This window comes from Alligator sinensis, unplaced genomic scaffold, assembly GCF_000455745.1.
Source record: "Alligator sinensis unplaced genomic scaffold, ASM45574v1 scaffold215_3, whole genome shotgun sequence".
Taxonomy (NCBI): Eukaryota; Metazoa; Chordata; order Crocodylia; family Alligatoridae; genus Alligator; species Alligator sinensis.
In genome coordinates this window covers 788,300-803,367 of record NW_005842175.1, presented here as the reverse complement: position 1 = coordinate 803,367, position 15,068 = coordinate 788,300, and the positions used below count along the sequence as shown (strand labels likewise).

General features: G+C 48.6%; 2 protein-coding genes across 6 annotated transcripts in view; one reads left to right on the top strand and one right to left on the bottom strand.

The window, feature by feature from the left end:
- Nucleotides 1-398: 398 nt before the first annotated feature.
- The window catches only part of KCTD17 (potassium channel tetramerization domain containing 17), a 37,152-nt gene continuing 22,482 nt past the window's right edge, over nucleotides 399-15,068 (top strand). Inside the window, exons 1-7 of one of the 5 annotated variants that reach the window (XM_014520996.2) lie at nucleotides 399-635; nucleotides 2,230-2,338; nucleotides 4,758-4,849; nucleotides 6,321-6,416; nucleotides 6,830-6,955; nucleotides 7,695-7,835; nucleotides 7,995-8,128. In XM_014520996.2, the coding sequence (XP_014376482.2) occupies nucleotides 420-635; nucleotides 2,230-2,338; nucleotides 4,758-4,849; nucleotides 6,321-6,416; nucleotides 6,830-6,955; nucleotides 7,695-7,784 (729 nt within the window). In that variant the 5' untranslated portion in view covers nucleotides 399-419 and the 3' untranslated portion in view covers nucleotides 7,785-7,835; nucleotides 7,995-8,128. Of the gene's footprint in view, nucleotides 636-2,229; nucleotides 2,339-4,757; nucleotides 4,850-6,320; nucleotides 6,417-6,829; nucleotides 7,836-7,994; nucleotides 10,044-15,068 lie in introns of those variants that run through there. The other 4 variants (XM_025206896.1, XM_025206893.1, XM_025206895.1 and 1 more) reach the window with 4 other exon arrangements.
- Nucleotides 13,484-15,068, bottom strand: part of TMPRSS6 (transmembrane serine protease 6) — a 36,793-nt gene continuing 35,208 nt past the window's right edge. The window contains exons 16-17 of the mRNA XM_025206892.1: nucleotides 14,644-14,780; nucleotides 13,484-13,642 (exon numbers count right to left, since the gene is read on the bottom strand). Coding sequence (XP_025062677.1) covers nucleotides 13,484-13,642; nucleotides 14,644-14,780 — 296 coding nt within the window. The remainder of the gene's footprint in view (nucleotides 13,643-14,643; nucleotides 14,781-15,068) is intronic.

Genomic DNA, 15,068 nt, shown 5'->3' with positions numbered 1-15,068 from the left:
CCATTTTCAGAGAGAACGTCACTCACCTGACAACTAAAGTTTTTTACGTATTACTTTGCCTCTTCAAAGTGCTGTATAGCAAGTACACTCATAAAAATTAGAGAAGGGCTGTAAGCAAAAACCGTGATCCTAATGCCCTCTGAATGATAGCAGTGGTTCAGATTGTGGATCTCACTTTTGCTTCTTGTGCCATTCACCAAGAACAGTAGATACAACATTCATCCAGCATCCATCTTCCCAAAAGATCCCATAGCATTTAAGAAGCTGTGTACGTACAGCACCACTGAAATGCAGCCACCTCTGGGGTGCAGGCCACCTCAGGAACTACAGATCCCAGAATCCTCCAGTGTCCAATACCTGCCTTGGTTTCTTTAGCTTAGGAGCAGGGGAGGGACAGAGAGAGACAGAGAGAGGGAGAGATGAGGATGGAAGGAAGGGAGGAAATGCAACGGGCAGAAAGGGTTTCTTATGCCTGGGAAACTCACCAGCCTCCCCCTGCCACCAGCAGCAGGGGCAAGTGGGTACGGCTGAATGTTGGGGGCACCATCTTCCTAACCACGAGGCAGACCCTGTGCCGGGAACAGAAATCATTCCTGTGCCGCTTGTGCCAGGGGGAGGAGCTGCAGTCGGACCGGGTAAGCATCAGGCTGGCACCTGCCCTGAGGGGTAGCTTTCTGCCTGGCATCGTGTGTGCGTGCGTGCGGTTGTGTTCTGCCTTCTTCTTGTACCCGTCTGGGAAGAAAGGGACCCCTGAGGGAGAGACAAAGCTCTGCACAGGCTGGGCTGGGGGGCACGAGGAAAAGAGGAGAGAGGGAAAGGAGCACACGGGCAGAGAAAGGTTCGGTGCAGGAATAGGAGAGAAAGGGATGGAGCCAGGCTGATGGCAGGGACGGCACAGCATCTCTGCGGCTGCAGAGGGGCAGATGTAATTTGATGGAGAGACCTTCATCCCTCCCTGGATCCCCTGGTTTTCTCTTTTTAGTGCCATGCAGCTGTCTTAATATGTGGCATAACACCTGTCTTCTGCACCAGAACTACCAGCGACTCCTGAGAGGCTCTGTTTTCTTGTGCTGTCACTACTCCACCTGAAGTGCCCTAGCTTTGAGCCACTGCTTGGCTCAGACTTTAAGCTGAAGCCTGACAGGAGGAATAGCTTTGCCGAGTACAGCCAAAATTAAGAGCTTCCCATCCTCCTTGCCTTCATGCGACTGTCAAGGTAGGAGCCATGCTGAGTGGAGAGTCCCCGACTTTTTATTTTTGATTCTTGCTGTTACTGACAGGGAAATGTAGTAAAGCTCCCAGAAAGCCTTATCAATCAGAAGGGAGAGTTTGGAGGGGTGGCAGCTTCAGGCCTGAAATGTCAGGAAGCCCATCAGCTCAGATCTGTGCAGGAGTTTCCTAGATCCTTTCAGTTTATCCGAGGGAAAAAAAGTAAGAGTATTGTCTCTTTTGCTGCGGGGCTGAGCTTAGGATACTGAGACCTTTACAATCAAGGTCCCGCTTGCTCTGTATGAATGTTAAAAATCCTGGGTACTGTTTTGACCCAGCATGCTTTGCCAAGCAAAGTATGATGACATAGTAGTTAAGGCATCTTGCTATGAACCTGAAGCTGTGCGTTTGAGCCTCATGCTGGACTTGTGCTGGAATCTGTTCCTGTTGAACCAGCTGTAAATATGTACTTGTTCGTTTAGGCAGGGGAACCAGAAGCAGCTGAACATAATGTCCCTCTGTTGGCTGCAGAAACTGGAGTGCTTTAACTGTGTTGGCCTGATGGGCTGCTTGGCTTTGATGCTGATTTTGCCAAAGTACCCGAGCTTGTGTATTTGTAGCACTGTTGTCTGCAGCATTTACCAGCAGCCCTTCACTCAGAGGTGGCTGTTTTTCTAAATGGTACTGTATGCCTTTGTGATTCGGAAGGATTTAAGAGGCCTAATGCTTATGGTTTTCTTCATCTCAAATCACTTAAAGAAGGGAGGTAGCATCATCTTCATCTTTCATAGGGAAGCTGAGGCACAGAGAGATTGTGGTAAATGTCTCAAGATTGCATAGCCAAGAGAACTGAACCCAGCTCCATTGGCATGTCTTTACTACTACTCAAAAGAGCCATAGAAATATCATATATTGTTACTAAAATTATTATGTTATTACAGTTCATTGCATGGTGCTGTCAGGGATGGGGACAAGTTTCCCTTGTACATTTTTCCTATGTTGGCTTGTCTCTGTGGTTAGGATGAGACTGGTGCCTACCTCATAGACCGGGACCCCACATACTTTGGACCTATCCTGAATTTTCTCCGTCATGGCAAGCTGGTACTGGATAAAGATATGGCTGAAGAGGGTGAGTCTTAGAAACCCCAAACTTCCTTCTTAACACCTCTCCCTGCTGCTGGAAGTGGGTTACATTACATGCTGTTTGCCCTAATTCCCTGACCTCATTCCATTCTGCTATCTTGAAAATGGGTCAGTTTTCATTTGATACACTGAATAAGTGCTTGGGAGGGAGTGCCCACTAGGATGGTGAGGGAAGCCCAGTTTGAGTCCAACCCTTGAACAAGCTGGTGTCCCCATCACTGCTCCACTGGTTGAATGGGCTGTTGCAGTTACTGGGGATCAGAAGAGATGGGAAAGGAGCAACAAGGTCACTGTGGTCATTGGGATAGTAAGTTCCCTGCTGAATTATCAAATAGGATGCAGGTGGCCTTCTCCAATGCAACCTGACAGGGTTTGAGCCCTGTTTGGCTGAGACTGCTTTATCACCCAGTCCCTTCTCACCCTTCCACTTTTTCCACTAGGAAGGTAGGAGGATGAAAAGCTCTGAGTGGGTTGAAGTGGGAAGGGTGAGGTCAGACAAATCTCACTTTCCTGCCATGTCTGCATACTGACCAGGGAATCTGTGAAGGTTGTTTTTGAGACATCATTGCCCCTTGTGGACCCATTAGGTACCATGCCCCCCACCTACCCTCTCCCACAGGCCTGTTAGCAACATGATCATGTGTGTCTCAGGAGAGGGGCCAGATGCAAACACAGTAGCTTAAAGTGAAACACAAATCTTTGTTGATCTGCTTTGAGGTAAAGCACAATTCAGTTCTGAGATCAGCAAGACAAAGGTCACTGAAGGACAGGGACCAGATGGGAAAATTCAAATTCCTGTAGTCCCAGGACAATGACAAGAAGTGAAATCAGGTCTCACTCTTAAGCATATAGAACTCTGCAGAAGAGAAACTGAGAGTGTATTCAGTGGCCGCTGAATGAAGCCTTCAGGACAGTAACCAAGGGCCAAAGTGAAGCCCTCAGAAAGGTATCCAGGGGCTTATAATCAACCTCCTCAGTCAGTAAATCAGAGGGAGCAGGTTGTGTACCCCATAATGAGAGCCTTTCTCTCCCTGGGAAAGTGAGCAGTGGGCCTGGGTTCAGAGCTCAGTGAACAGTGCCCCCTTTCTGGAATCACAGCCAGGATAGCGGGGTATTCCCAGAGTGTGGTGGTGAATGGGTCAGTATCGACCTGGAAGCATGTGGGCAGTGGGGGCTGCAGGGCTCGGTCCTTGGACCTGTTCTCTTCAATGTCTTCATCGGTGACTTGGATGTGGGTGTGAAGTGTAATCTGTCCAAGTTTGCAGATGATACTGAATTGTGGAGTGAAGTGAACACACTGGAGGGTAGGGAATGATTGAAGGTGGACCTGGACAGGTTGGAAAAGTGGGCAGGACACAATAGGATGCAGTACAAGGACAAATGCAGAGAGCTGCACTTGGGGCGTAAAAATATCCAGCACACTTCCTGGCTGGGGAATGACCCTCTCAGCAGCACAGAAGCAGAAAGGGATCTTGGAGTCCTAGTGGATTCCAAGATGAACATGAATCATCAATGTGATGAAATCATCAGCAAAGCTAACTGCACTGTATTATGCATTAGCAAGATGCATGACAAACAGATCCAAGGAGGTGATACTTCCCCTCTATGTGGCATTGGTCAGACCGCACTTGGAGTACTGCATCCAGTTTTGGGTGCTGTACTTTAAGAAAGATGTGGATAACCTCGAGAGGGTTCAGAGGAGGGCCACTCATATGCTTAAGGGTTTTCAGGCCAAGTGCCATGAGGAGAGACTAAGGGAACTGGATCTCTTCAGCCTCCGCAGGAGAAGGCTGAGAGGTGATCTTGTGGCCACCTACAAATTCATTAGGGGGGCGCAGAAAGGGATTGCAGATGCTCTGTTCACCAGGGCGCCTCTTGGGATAACAAAAAACAATGGTCGCAAACTGACAGAGAGCAGATTTAAGCTGGACATCAGGAAGAACTTCTTCACGGTAAGGGTGGCCAGAATTTGGAACAGGCTTTCAAGGAAGGTGGTGCTCTTCTGTACCTTGGAGGTCTTTAAGAGAGGGTTGGATAGGCAACTGGCTGGGGTCATCTGACCCCAGCACTCTTTCCTGCCCAGGGCAGGGGGTCAGACTGGATGATCTGTTGAGGTCCCTTCCAACCCTAGCATCTATGAATCTAGGAATGGTAACCAGGGAGCTGGGGTTCAGTTCAGGACACTACCTCTTCCCATGGTCCAGTAATCAGGGCAGTCTGAATTCAATACCAGGTGTAGGAGTTTCCAAACAGCCCAAACCTCTTCATGTACGAGGAGTTCCTGGTCAATGGATCTGAATTCTTGGAGATGCCAAATGGGACTGAGAAACAGAGAAAATAAGCCAATAAGAAAGTACAGCAGCTCATCCATGTGCCTTTTGTGCTCTCTGTGCCTTTATTTCTAGGGGTTCTGGAAGAAGCCGAGTTCTATAACATTGGCCCTTTAATCAGAATAATCAAGGACAGACTGGAGGAGAAGGACTACACAGTAACACAGGTATGGGGAGAGAAGGAGACAGAGGGTGGAGCTGAGGAAGAAAGAAGAACCAGGAACAGTAAGGAGGGCAAATGGGAGAGATGCTCGAATCATGCAGTAGAAACACAGGGATGACTGCACTGAGTAGAGTCAACAAGCTAAATTCCATGTCCTGAAATTTCCCCTGAACAAGATCTCCACTTAATTACAATAACTCAGTCCTATTTTCTTACTCCAGAGGTGGCACTGGATGTGGCATTTATTTTATCTGTGAAGATCTTATATCATCAGCCTTCAGTCAGAGCACTAACCGTAACGGCTTGTTCAATGTATGAAGGGGCTAGTGTGTTGAAGGTATAATGTCTGCTGGGCCCCTGTCTGTTCAGAAAGTAGTCAGCTCATTCCCTTTAGTGTGCTGCCACTGTGGGAGGCAGGAGGAGATCAGTGAGGAATCACTGAGGTGTTAGCATGAGGGAAGGCAGAAGGATATATGGGGGGAGTCACTAAAGTGTCATCATGGCATTAGGCAGAGGGGTAGCTGTGGAGAGGAAATCACTGATCCTGACTTCTCCACCTCTCACCCTGCTCACCTATTTCAAGCTCTCCTTTAATACTTTCTGCTTCTTAATAAATACTACTACTACTACTATTACTACTACTACTACTACTAACAACAACAGTCCTGCAAATAACAACAACAATAATAAATAATGGTGGTAACATGCATTACAGTGTCACCAAGACTTTCATATTGACATTGGGGTCCTACTTTAGTAGGTATTATACAAACACAGGGACAGTCCCTGCCCCAAAGGATATATAATCCAAGTAGACAAGAGAAAGGGTGAGAGAATGGCTGGATTATCATTTTCCTTTTGCAGGCTGGAAACTGGGACACAGAGAGATTAGGTGCTTTGCCCATAATTACACAGGCATCCTGTGGCAGATACACTGCTGCTCCTTGCCAGTAATATCATCCTACCCTCTTTTCTTTGAATAGTTGTCCTGTGCCTTATCTTGTGCTGCTTTTTACCTTATATGACTTAGGCTGTAAACCCCCATGGGATGGGGAATGTGCTGACTGCCTGTAAATGGGCATCTATGGCACTATATAGGTGACTTTCATTAATGTTAGTAACAATTGCAGATTTCCCATATCAAAGAGTGTGGTCTGTGCTGAGTGCTGGATTCTCCCCTGCATTGTGTGCATTTAAAACAGGTGCTTTTCTGCTGCATCTGCGGTCTGCTCCTTCCCCACCATAGAAACCACTCTTCTTTTCTGTCCTCATTCCAGGCTCTCCAAGGACTAGGCAGTATGAAGTTGAGCCACAGGTCTTTCTCTTCTTATTAGCCACAATGGTGTTAGTTTTTGTTCCAGTATGGTGTCTTAAGGCCAGAGAACCATTTTGCTTTATTTTCTGATGGAACATCTGCCTCACAGGAAGGATCTGTCAGCAACATGCTTTTAATAAACCCTTTACTTTGCTCCCAGGTTCCACCAAAACATGTGTACCGGGTGCTGCAATGCCAGGAAGAAGAGCTCACTCAGATGGTTTCCACCATGTCAGATGGCTGGCGTTTTGAGCAGGTATGGGCAGAATATGTGTGGCCTAGGTAGGAGTATACTGTTAGCAAACAAGTCATAGGAGAAGGGAAACAAGCCATAACCCCAAGGTGCCAGAATGCACACTCCCTTCCAGAAGTAGTGTTCACTCACCTGAAACAACCTGGGATGCTGTCAGGGAGTGTCCCTCTCCCTGTCACCTCTTCAGTGGGAGTTGGGAGGACCCTGTGCATCTGAGGATAAAGTTCTCTGCATTTCAGCAGGTTCCATTCCCAGTTCTTCGTGTCCTAGCCTCTGTTTTGTTCCCAGCTGCTGGGACTTATTAGCGGGATTCATACATAGAGGTTTGACTCAGTGCTGCCTGAAGGCTTTCCCCCAGAGAACAGTGGCCATATAGCAATGAACGTGTGTAATCTTCCCTTCCTTTTTCTTTCCAGCTGGTGAATATTGGTTCAACCTATAACTATGGGAATGAGGACCAGACAGAGTTTTTGTGCGTGGTCTCCAAAGAGCTGTACAGTTCTCCTAATGGCCTGAGCTCTGAGCCCAGCCGCAAAGTCAAGGTGAGACTAACTTTTACGTCACCCTCCCTGTTAATGGCTTATCTTCATCACCGTAAGAGCCTCTTCTCTCTCTTTCCTCTATCAACTTCAGCTGTGAGTTAACCAGGTGGTGAAATGTCATGGCCAGTCCCTTTTTCAAGGTCATGAAGTGCCATCATCTGCTACCAAATGGGACCTTGTATATGTGGTAAATCACTGTAATGAGGTACCTGCGACCTTCTCATGCCTATTTGATATCCCTTCTCATTGTGCCCATAGTGAGTGTGTTGCTCTCCTCAGTCCCGCAAGCATGTGAATCCTCAGAATGCTTTGCAGCAGGCATCTGTTTCCTGACCAAGTCTACAAACTTTTTTATGCAGGAGGAATGTTTCCTCCAATGAGTTCCAATATGTGGAAATAGGAGGAAGTTCCCTATTCACCTTCTGGCAGGAAAGGGAGGGGAGAAACTCCCTGCGGGGCACTTGCTCGGTAGGCAGTAGACCATAGGAAGAACCAAGTTCTCTCAGTACCTGACAACCATCTGCATTTGTATGTGGGATAGATCCTGTGCTCTGGAGATCAGTGAATTCCCCCCTGCCCCCAACTACCTCCAAAGATCTCTAATCTGTTTAGAGAAATTCTCTCTTGGGCCCAAGTATGACCACTACATTAAGGCCTGGTGCTTGAGCAAAAATCACCATGGCTCATCTTGCAAGTGTCTCCGCTCTTTCTTCCCTTTGTACTGCATGCTGGGACGCAGAGCACAGAGGAGGATCCAGAGGAGGAAGAGCAGGAGGAGGAGGCAGAGGCAGAGGCAGAAGCAGAGGAGAAAGGTGCAGCAAATCCCTGAGGAAAATGATAATAATAAATACCCGAGCATAAAGCCGTCCATTCCCTTCTGGTGAGAGTCTGCACAGCTAGCGTCAGGGAAGCACTAGGGAAGGGGCTGGGGGAATCACTGCAGGGAGCAGGAGGCACACTGGGGCTGAGGGTTCAGTGGGAGCTCTGTTACCCTGGCTGCTGCTTTCTGTTTAACTTAATTTTTTATTTTTATTTGCAGCACATTCATCTACTCAGGATTCCACTAATTCTTTCTCCCTGCGGACTCCTTCTCCTCCTGCTCCCTTCCGCTGCTCTCATCCTGCCCATGGGGCTTCCACCCCCTCCTCTCCACGCTGCCTTCCCTCAAGAATTCTGCTCCTCTGTCCCCTTCACCTTCATTGCTTCTTCCCATGCACCTAAGTTCCCATACCTCACCTCCCCAGCCTCTGATCCTGCGTGCTCCCCACTCAGGACCCCATGTCTTCCTGCTCCTCACTTTTCCTTCTCTGCAGGTACAGTACCTGTCTGCACTCTCAGATACAAATCTGAGTTCTGCATGGGTGACACTCACCTCCCCTCTTATGGATCTGGCCTTGGTTTGTAAAGCTGGGGGGTGGGGGTGGCTGGGGGGGGGGGGGAGTACTTTCTTTATGTGATGCTTTCCTGATTTTTTTGGTTTGTGCCTTTATTTCTGAGCAGGCCTTACAGTTCTGGACTAAAGGCTCTGGCAGCAGAAGGCAGAGCAAAGCTGTGAGAAACTAAGAGGGGTGGGAACAAGGGCAAGACTTATCCTGTTGTAAATGGGAGAAGTGCCACATTTCTGCCTGGCACTGACAGACAGATAGATGCACATATCCCACAAGTCTTTCTCCCAGAAGCTACTGTTAATCCTCTTCTTGACAGCTGACAGAATATTCTGCATGAAGATTTCTATATCTTTCCTGTCTCACTGCCACTTGCCTCTGAAAGAAATCTTAGGCTGGTCATCTCATCTCCCCTCAGACTCCAACAGGGTGACTGTTCTGGGGATAAGCATAGCAACTGAGCAGCTGGCTTTTTGGGCTCTGCGTAAAATATGCCCCAGCGCTCTGTAGTTCATAAGCGTTGGCTGTGTGGTGCTGATGGCTGGTGCCATAAGGAGCTCAGAGGGAAGAGTCATTGGTTCTCTCTTGTTAGGGATTTTACAGGATTTGTATCACATGGGAGGTTTCTGAATCCCTCTTCCTGCACCCTTCATGATTAGGGCATTCATTGTCTGTCTGGCATTTGCCAGGCTCTCTCCTGCCTTCTGTTCAGGAGCCTCTTCTCCCTCAGCTGTGAGACTTGAGTTTCTTAAGTCAATGTATTTTACTCATGTGGATTTTCCTTCCTCTCTCTCTCTCTCTCTTTCCTCCCTTTTCACATCTTTCTCTTTTCTGTTCTTTCTTCTCTCCCTTTTTCTATTCCTCTTCCCATTCTCCCATTTCCTTTCATTCTTGATTTTCTCTGTCGTTGGCTTTGCTCTTTCTCTCATTTTCCAGCTGTTACAAGCCAGAGGCCTCAGGATGTCATTCTAGTGCTCAACTCCCTCTTTTTAATTTCCAGTTTAAATCTTTATTTTTGTACCATAGTTTATGGCAGCCCCTTGTGGGACAGCGTCATGCTGACTCCACGTCTCACCCTCAACTTGGTTGCCTTTGCTTTAAAACCTGTATTTTGGAATATCCTGTCTGAAGCTCATGCCAGCACCCCTTGGAGGCAGGCAGACGCTCAAGTCTGTGTCTGACTTGCTGCAGGGGTGTAACCCACACCCTACAATCACCCTTTGCCCACAAGATTTGCATTTGCCTTTTTAGTGTCACAGCGACCCCTGCTAGGCAGAAGAAAGCACAACAGCTATAAGCTCCCTCTGCCACTCCAACTTCTCAGTTTTGGGCCCGTGTGCCTGATTTACTGTAGGGTCCTTCCCTGCTCTATAACAGAGCCTGCCATTGGGGAAGGCAGTCAAACCATGCTTGTCACCAGCAGACAAACAGAGAATCCCTGTCTCTCTCCAAAGAGCATCTGCCTTTATGCCTGCTATGGGGAGGAAGGAGGAAGGGTCGAGCCCTTGTAGGGTGATATGCACATAGACGCCTCACAGTAATAAATCCGAGACCAGTGAGGGTGAAAGAGGCAAAAGTGCTGCCTGGGACACCTGTGAGGATTTTGTCTGCTCTAAACGGGAGATGCCAGCCTGTGCTTCTGGGAGTGGGTTGTTTGCTTCATAGCTGTGTCTGAGGACGCTATGTTGTAACTCCTCAATAAATCTCACAGATTGTTACTTCTTGTCTCTGCGCCTTTCTGCCACAGGAGTCTGGTGCTCCTGGGAAGGGTCTGGGTACTAGGAATAAGGACCAAGATGTTAATGATGCAGAGGCATTATAACTCCTTTCAGCCCTGATCGGGAATGGCAGGCAAGGCAGGAGGTATCTGTGATAAGAGTCTCCGCACAGAGAACCCTGTGGGACATCCCAGCACAAATGGGACTAGGCTGGACTGTGAATAAAATTCACAAAGCAGACAGGATGGGAAAGTTGTTTGCTGGGTGCAGCTCGTATTAACCCTTTCCCCCGTAAATGGGTTGTGTTCCCTATTACCTGCCTGTTCCATAGTTTCATAGTTTCTAGTGTTGGAAGGGACCTGACCAGATCATCAAGTCTGACCCCCTGTCCTGGGCAGGAACGAGCGCTGGGATCATAACACCCCAACCAGATATCTATCCAACCTCCTTCTGAAGACCACCAAGGTAGGGGAGAGCACCACCTCCCTTGGGAGCCCATTCCAGAGCCTGGCAGCCCTGACTGTAAAGTAATGCTTCTTGATATCAATTCTGAACCTGGTCTCAATCAATCTGTGGCTGTTATTCCTTGTTATCTCAGGTGGTGCCTGGGGGAACAGAGCCTCACCTATTTTCTGCTGGTCCCCCCTGGTGAGTTTATAGATGGCCACCAGATCCCCTCTCAGTCTTCTCTTGTGGAGGCTGAATAGATTCAAGCCTTTTAGTGTATCTTCGTAGGGCCTGCCCTGATGCCCTCTGACCATTCGAGTGGCCCTCCTCTGGACCCTCTCAAGGTTAGCCACATCCCTCTTGAAGCGCGGTGCCCAGAACTGGACACAGTACTCCAACTGCAGCCTGACCAGCGCCGCATAGAGGGGAAGGATCACCTCCCTGGACCTGCTTGTGATGCATCTGTAGATGCACGACAAGGTGCGGTTAGCCTTACTGACCGCTTCCTCACATTGGCGACTCACGTCCACCCTGGAGTCAACAATGACTCCAAGATCCCTTTCAGCCACTGTGTTGTTGAGAAGGGTGTTCCCCAGCCCATACGTGTGTTGCTGGTTCCTTCTCCCTAGATGCAGCACCTTGCACTTGTCTGCATTGAATTCCATCCTATTCTCATCCCCCCACCTCTGTAACCTGTCTAGATCTAGCTGGATTCTGTCCCTCCCCTCCAGTGTGCCCATCTTGCTCTACATCTTTGTGTCATCAGCGAATCTGGACAGCATGCTTTCCGCGCCCACTTCCAAGTCACTGACAAAGATGTTGAATAGCACAGGCCTGAGGACCGAGCTCTGGGGACTCCACTGCCCACATCTCTCCAGGTCGAAAATGACCTGTCCACCACCACTTTCTGGGTACAAGGACCTCCACTGCCCACATCCCTCCAGGTTGAAAATGACCTGTCCACCACCACTCTCTGGGTGCGACCATTGAGCCAATATGCCACTCATCTGACTGTGTAGACATCAATGCCACAGTCGCCTAGTTTTTTTATGAGAATGGGGTGAGAAACAGTGTCAAAGACCTTCTTGAAGTCCAGGTAGACAACATCCACCTCAACACCCGTATCCAAGGACTTTGTGACCTGGTCGTAAAAGGAAACAAGGTTAGTCAGGCAGGATCTGCCTGCAGTGAACCGGTGTTGGTTGCCCCTAAGCATTACCTCCCATGCTGGGCCTCTGCAGACGTGTTCCTTGATAATTTTCTTAAAGGTCTTCCCAAGAACCAAGGTAAGCCTAACTGGCCTATAGTTACCCAGGTCCTCCCTTCTCCCCTTCTTGTAAATGGGGACCACATTGGCCCTTTTCCAGTCCCCTGGGACGTGGCCAGAGCACCACAAGCACTCATACAGCTGTGCCAGGGGCCCTGCTATGACCTCCGCCAATTCCCTTAGTACCCTCGGATGAAGAGCATTCAGACCTGGTGATTTATACACGTCCAGTCCCTTCAAGAGTTCCCTAACTAGATCGTCCCTGACCCTAGGCATGGCATCGTGTGCTCTGAGCCTGTCCGTAATCCTAGTGGGGGAGTTGTCCCGGTCCTTGCTCAGAAATATGGAGGCAAAGAACCTCCTGTCATCTCCTGGTCTTAACCAGGAATAGTTACTGAACACTCACTGTCCTCCAGTTTGAGATGTGGAAAGGGAAGCTCTCCTGGACCCTAGATAAAGTGGCAGAGAATTTCTTACAGTCAAAGGGAGCCTGGCCACACCATACTTTACTGTCTGTGTGGCATTTTCTAAGTATGTGCAACAGGGTCGATGGGAGAAGCTCTTCCTGTTGAGGCTCACACCACAATAATGACCACTGTCTGAGCACCTACCTAGAAGACCAGATGTCCAGAGTGGACCCAGGATGTAGATGGGAGGGAGATGGCTGTCTTCATTAGATGAGAAGGAGGTGGCTTTCTCCTTGAGGTTTGCACCCTAATCCATTCCTATAAAGTTGCTGCACATGGAATTCAGGGCAGAAAGATGCAGTCTTTACCCAGGAAAAGTTAAACAGAGAAAGGAAATGTAGAGCAAAAAATAATCCATTTTATTTCCAGTTCTAGAGAGTGGCCCATAATATTTCTTTATAAATACATAGCAATCACCATCTAAAGTACCCAGTCCGCGACCTCTCCCCTCATTCATTGACCAGTTGGGCTCTGAGGATGGAACTGAAGGAAGATCTTTGTGTTAAAAGTATTAAATTAATTCACAGAACTGGGAAGGAGGCTTCTCAGATGGCCAGGAACTCTGCCTGAAGGAGTCCAACTGCAGCAAAAGAGGGTGGTGCTATTACAGGAGAGATGCAGCAACACACAAGGGCATAGCGATGGTCTCCTGACCTGAGGCACTGATACATAACAGTTGCACAGCTGAACCCTAGCCACATGCTCTAGCTAAGAAAAGCAGCAATTAGTACGGGAAGGAGGTGTAAGGCAAGGGGGAAGGGGAAAGAGAAGGATGAATGACAGGAAGGGACAGAGAGAAGCAGATTGTTTTCACAGTTATGGGGATCTCAGCTCTAGCTACATCAGTATGATTTTCTTTCGGCAAGTGTTCCAGCATTGGGATGGGGAATGAATCATGGAGTTCGCCCATGCCTTCCCCTCCAGTAACTTAACCAGAAAACATCTGTCCAGGAACCCTAGGAACCTATGCTCCCTTGCCCCCCCTGCAGAATGCACCATAGCCCTGGCTCTTTGTGTGCTTGACCTTAATAAAAAAATGGACATTTCTTGAGAAGAGCAGGGGGGACTTCTGGTACTTCTCCTTAGTTTTCCTCTGCTACATATTATCTTTGAGTTCACACTGAAGGCTGCAGGCCTCCCAACCCTGACAACACTTTGAAATAAAGTCTCTTTCCCAGCACTGGAGATAAAATGACCAGTGTCAAGAGGACATAATGGATGGGGAAGGCACAGGCAGACACTCCTCAGCTCATCGTCTGCTTCATCCAGCCCAGCACCTGCGTAATCCTGGTGTAGACCCCGTAATAATTTGGACGGGCACATCCTAGCCCCCAGCTCACCAGGCCAGCTAGGAACCACCTCTCACTGGGCTCCTTGCAGACAAGGGGACCTCCAGAATCGCCCTGGAGAGGGAAAAGGAAAGAAAGGGCAATCAGGTTTCTACAGTGATGGTGCTGGAGAACAATGACCTTACAACCTTTTTGACAATGCATTACCCTTTCTTCATCTCCTGGTCAGGCCCCATTGAGTAGCTACAATCCACTGCTCCATCCCAGTACCTGAGGTGTCTGCAGTATCTACCACAGAGATTTGTACCTCAGGCAGAGAGGTGCACCAGAGAACGAGAAACCAAAGGCTTATGAGAACTGATGTTAGCTGCTAGCACATCCTTGAGAGTGTGGGTCCTACTTCTCCAACCAGCTATTAGATGCTTTCTATCTTACATTTATTCTTCCAGTCAATGCAAATCCCAGGAGGAAACAGGCTGGAGCAAGTCCACAGGAGTCTTTGAAGCTGACAAATTTGAGCTGGATCCTACAATGAGTGGGACCAGTCACAATGATTGGGGAATGTAGAATAATGAAGGAAAAGGCAGTTGCATTTGATGTAAGGTAGGGTCTGGGATTGGGAGGAATGACGGGAACCTCCTCCAAAGGAATGAGGTGGTGATTGTTGCTCAAAAGGAATGTAAAGGAGGAGCTAAGAGCGAGGATATAATGGGCTGGAATGAAAGAGGGAACATTGAAGCTGTATTTCTGTCACCAGCAATCCTAAATACAGTGCAGACACTGAGGAAAAAGTGAATAAACTTCCCGAGGGGGTTGGTGTGGCTCTCGTAAGGCTACATCACCAAGATGTAGTCTCCTGGGAGACTGGACATCACCCTAAGGAACTGAGAAGATAAATTTCTGCTCTTGTAACTGGAGGGTGAGGATGGGGAGAGTTAGGTGGCTGACAGTTGGGGTGGAGGGGTTATTCTACTCATCAGCTCTTGCCATTGTCAGGTCCCTTATTTAAGGCTATGGAGCATGTTCTGCCAGAAGGAACCTCCTCCCATCCCTCACCCGCAGGATGCTAGGCAATCCTGTCATATGGTGGGAGCACCCTATGTCTCCTCAGTCACCTGGCAGGCATCCTTCTCGCCCTTGTGGTAGCCAGCACACAGCATTCTGGGAGAGATCTTGTAGTGATAGGTCTCGCTGCAGATGTCCTGCTGGATCAGCTGCACATCTACCTTCTGCAAGACGTTACTGATGTGGCCTGGGTGCAAAACACAAGACTGGCATGTGAGTAGCAGATGAGCCTTCCTGTTATCCCCCTAAACCACTGCACATGTCCTGACTCTCTCTGTCTCCAGTTTGTCCAAAGAGCTGCCATGCAACTCATCTTCCTGTCCTCCACTTGCATTCATTGTTCCCCTCTCCCTGAACCCAACATGGGCTTTTCATCTTTTAGGGTCAGTTCAAGCTCCTCCCTCCCCAACAAAGCTCTGTATGGTGGGCTGTATTTAACATCACTGTACACCTGGTGGGGCATGCAGGGAGCAGA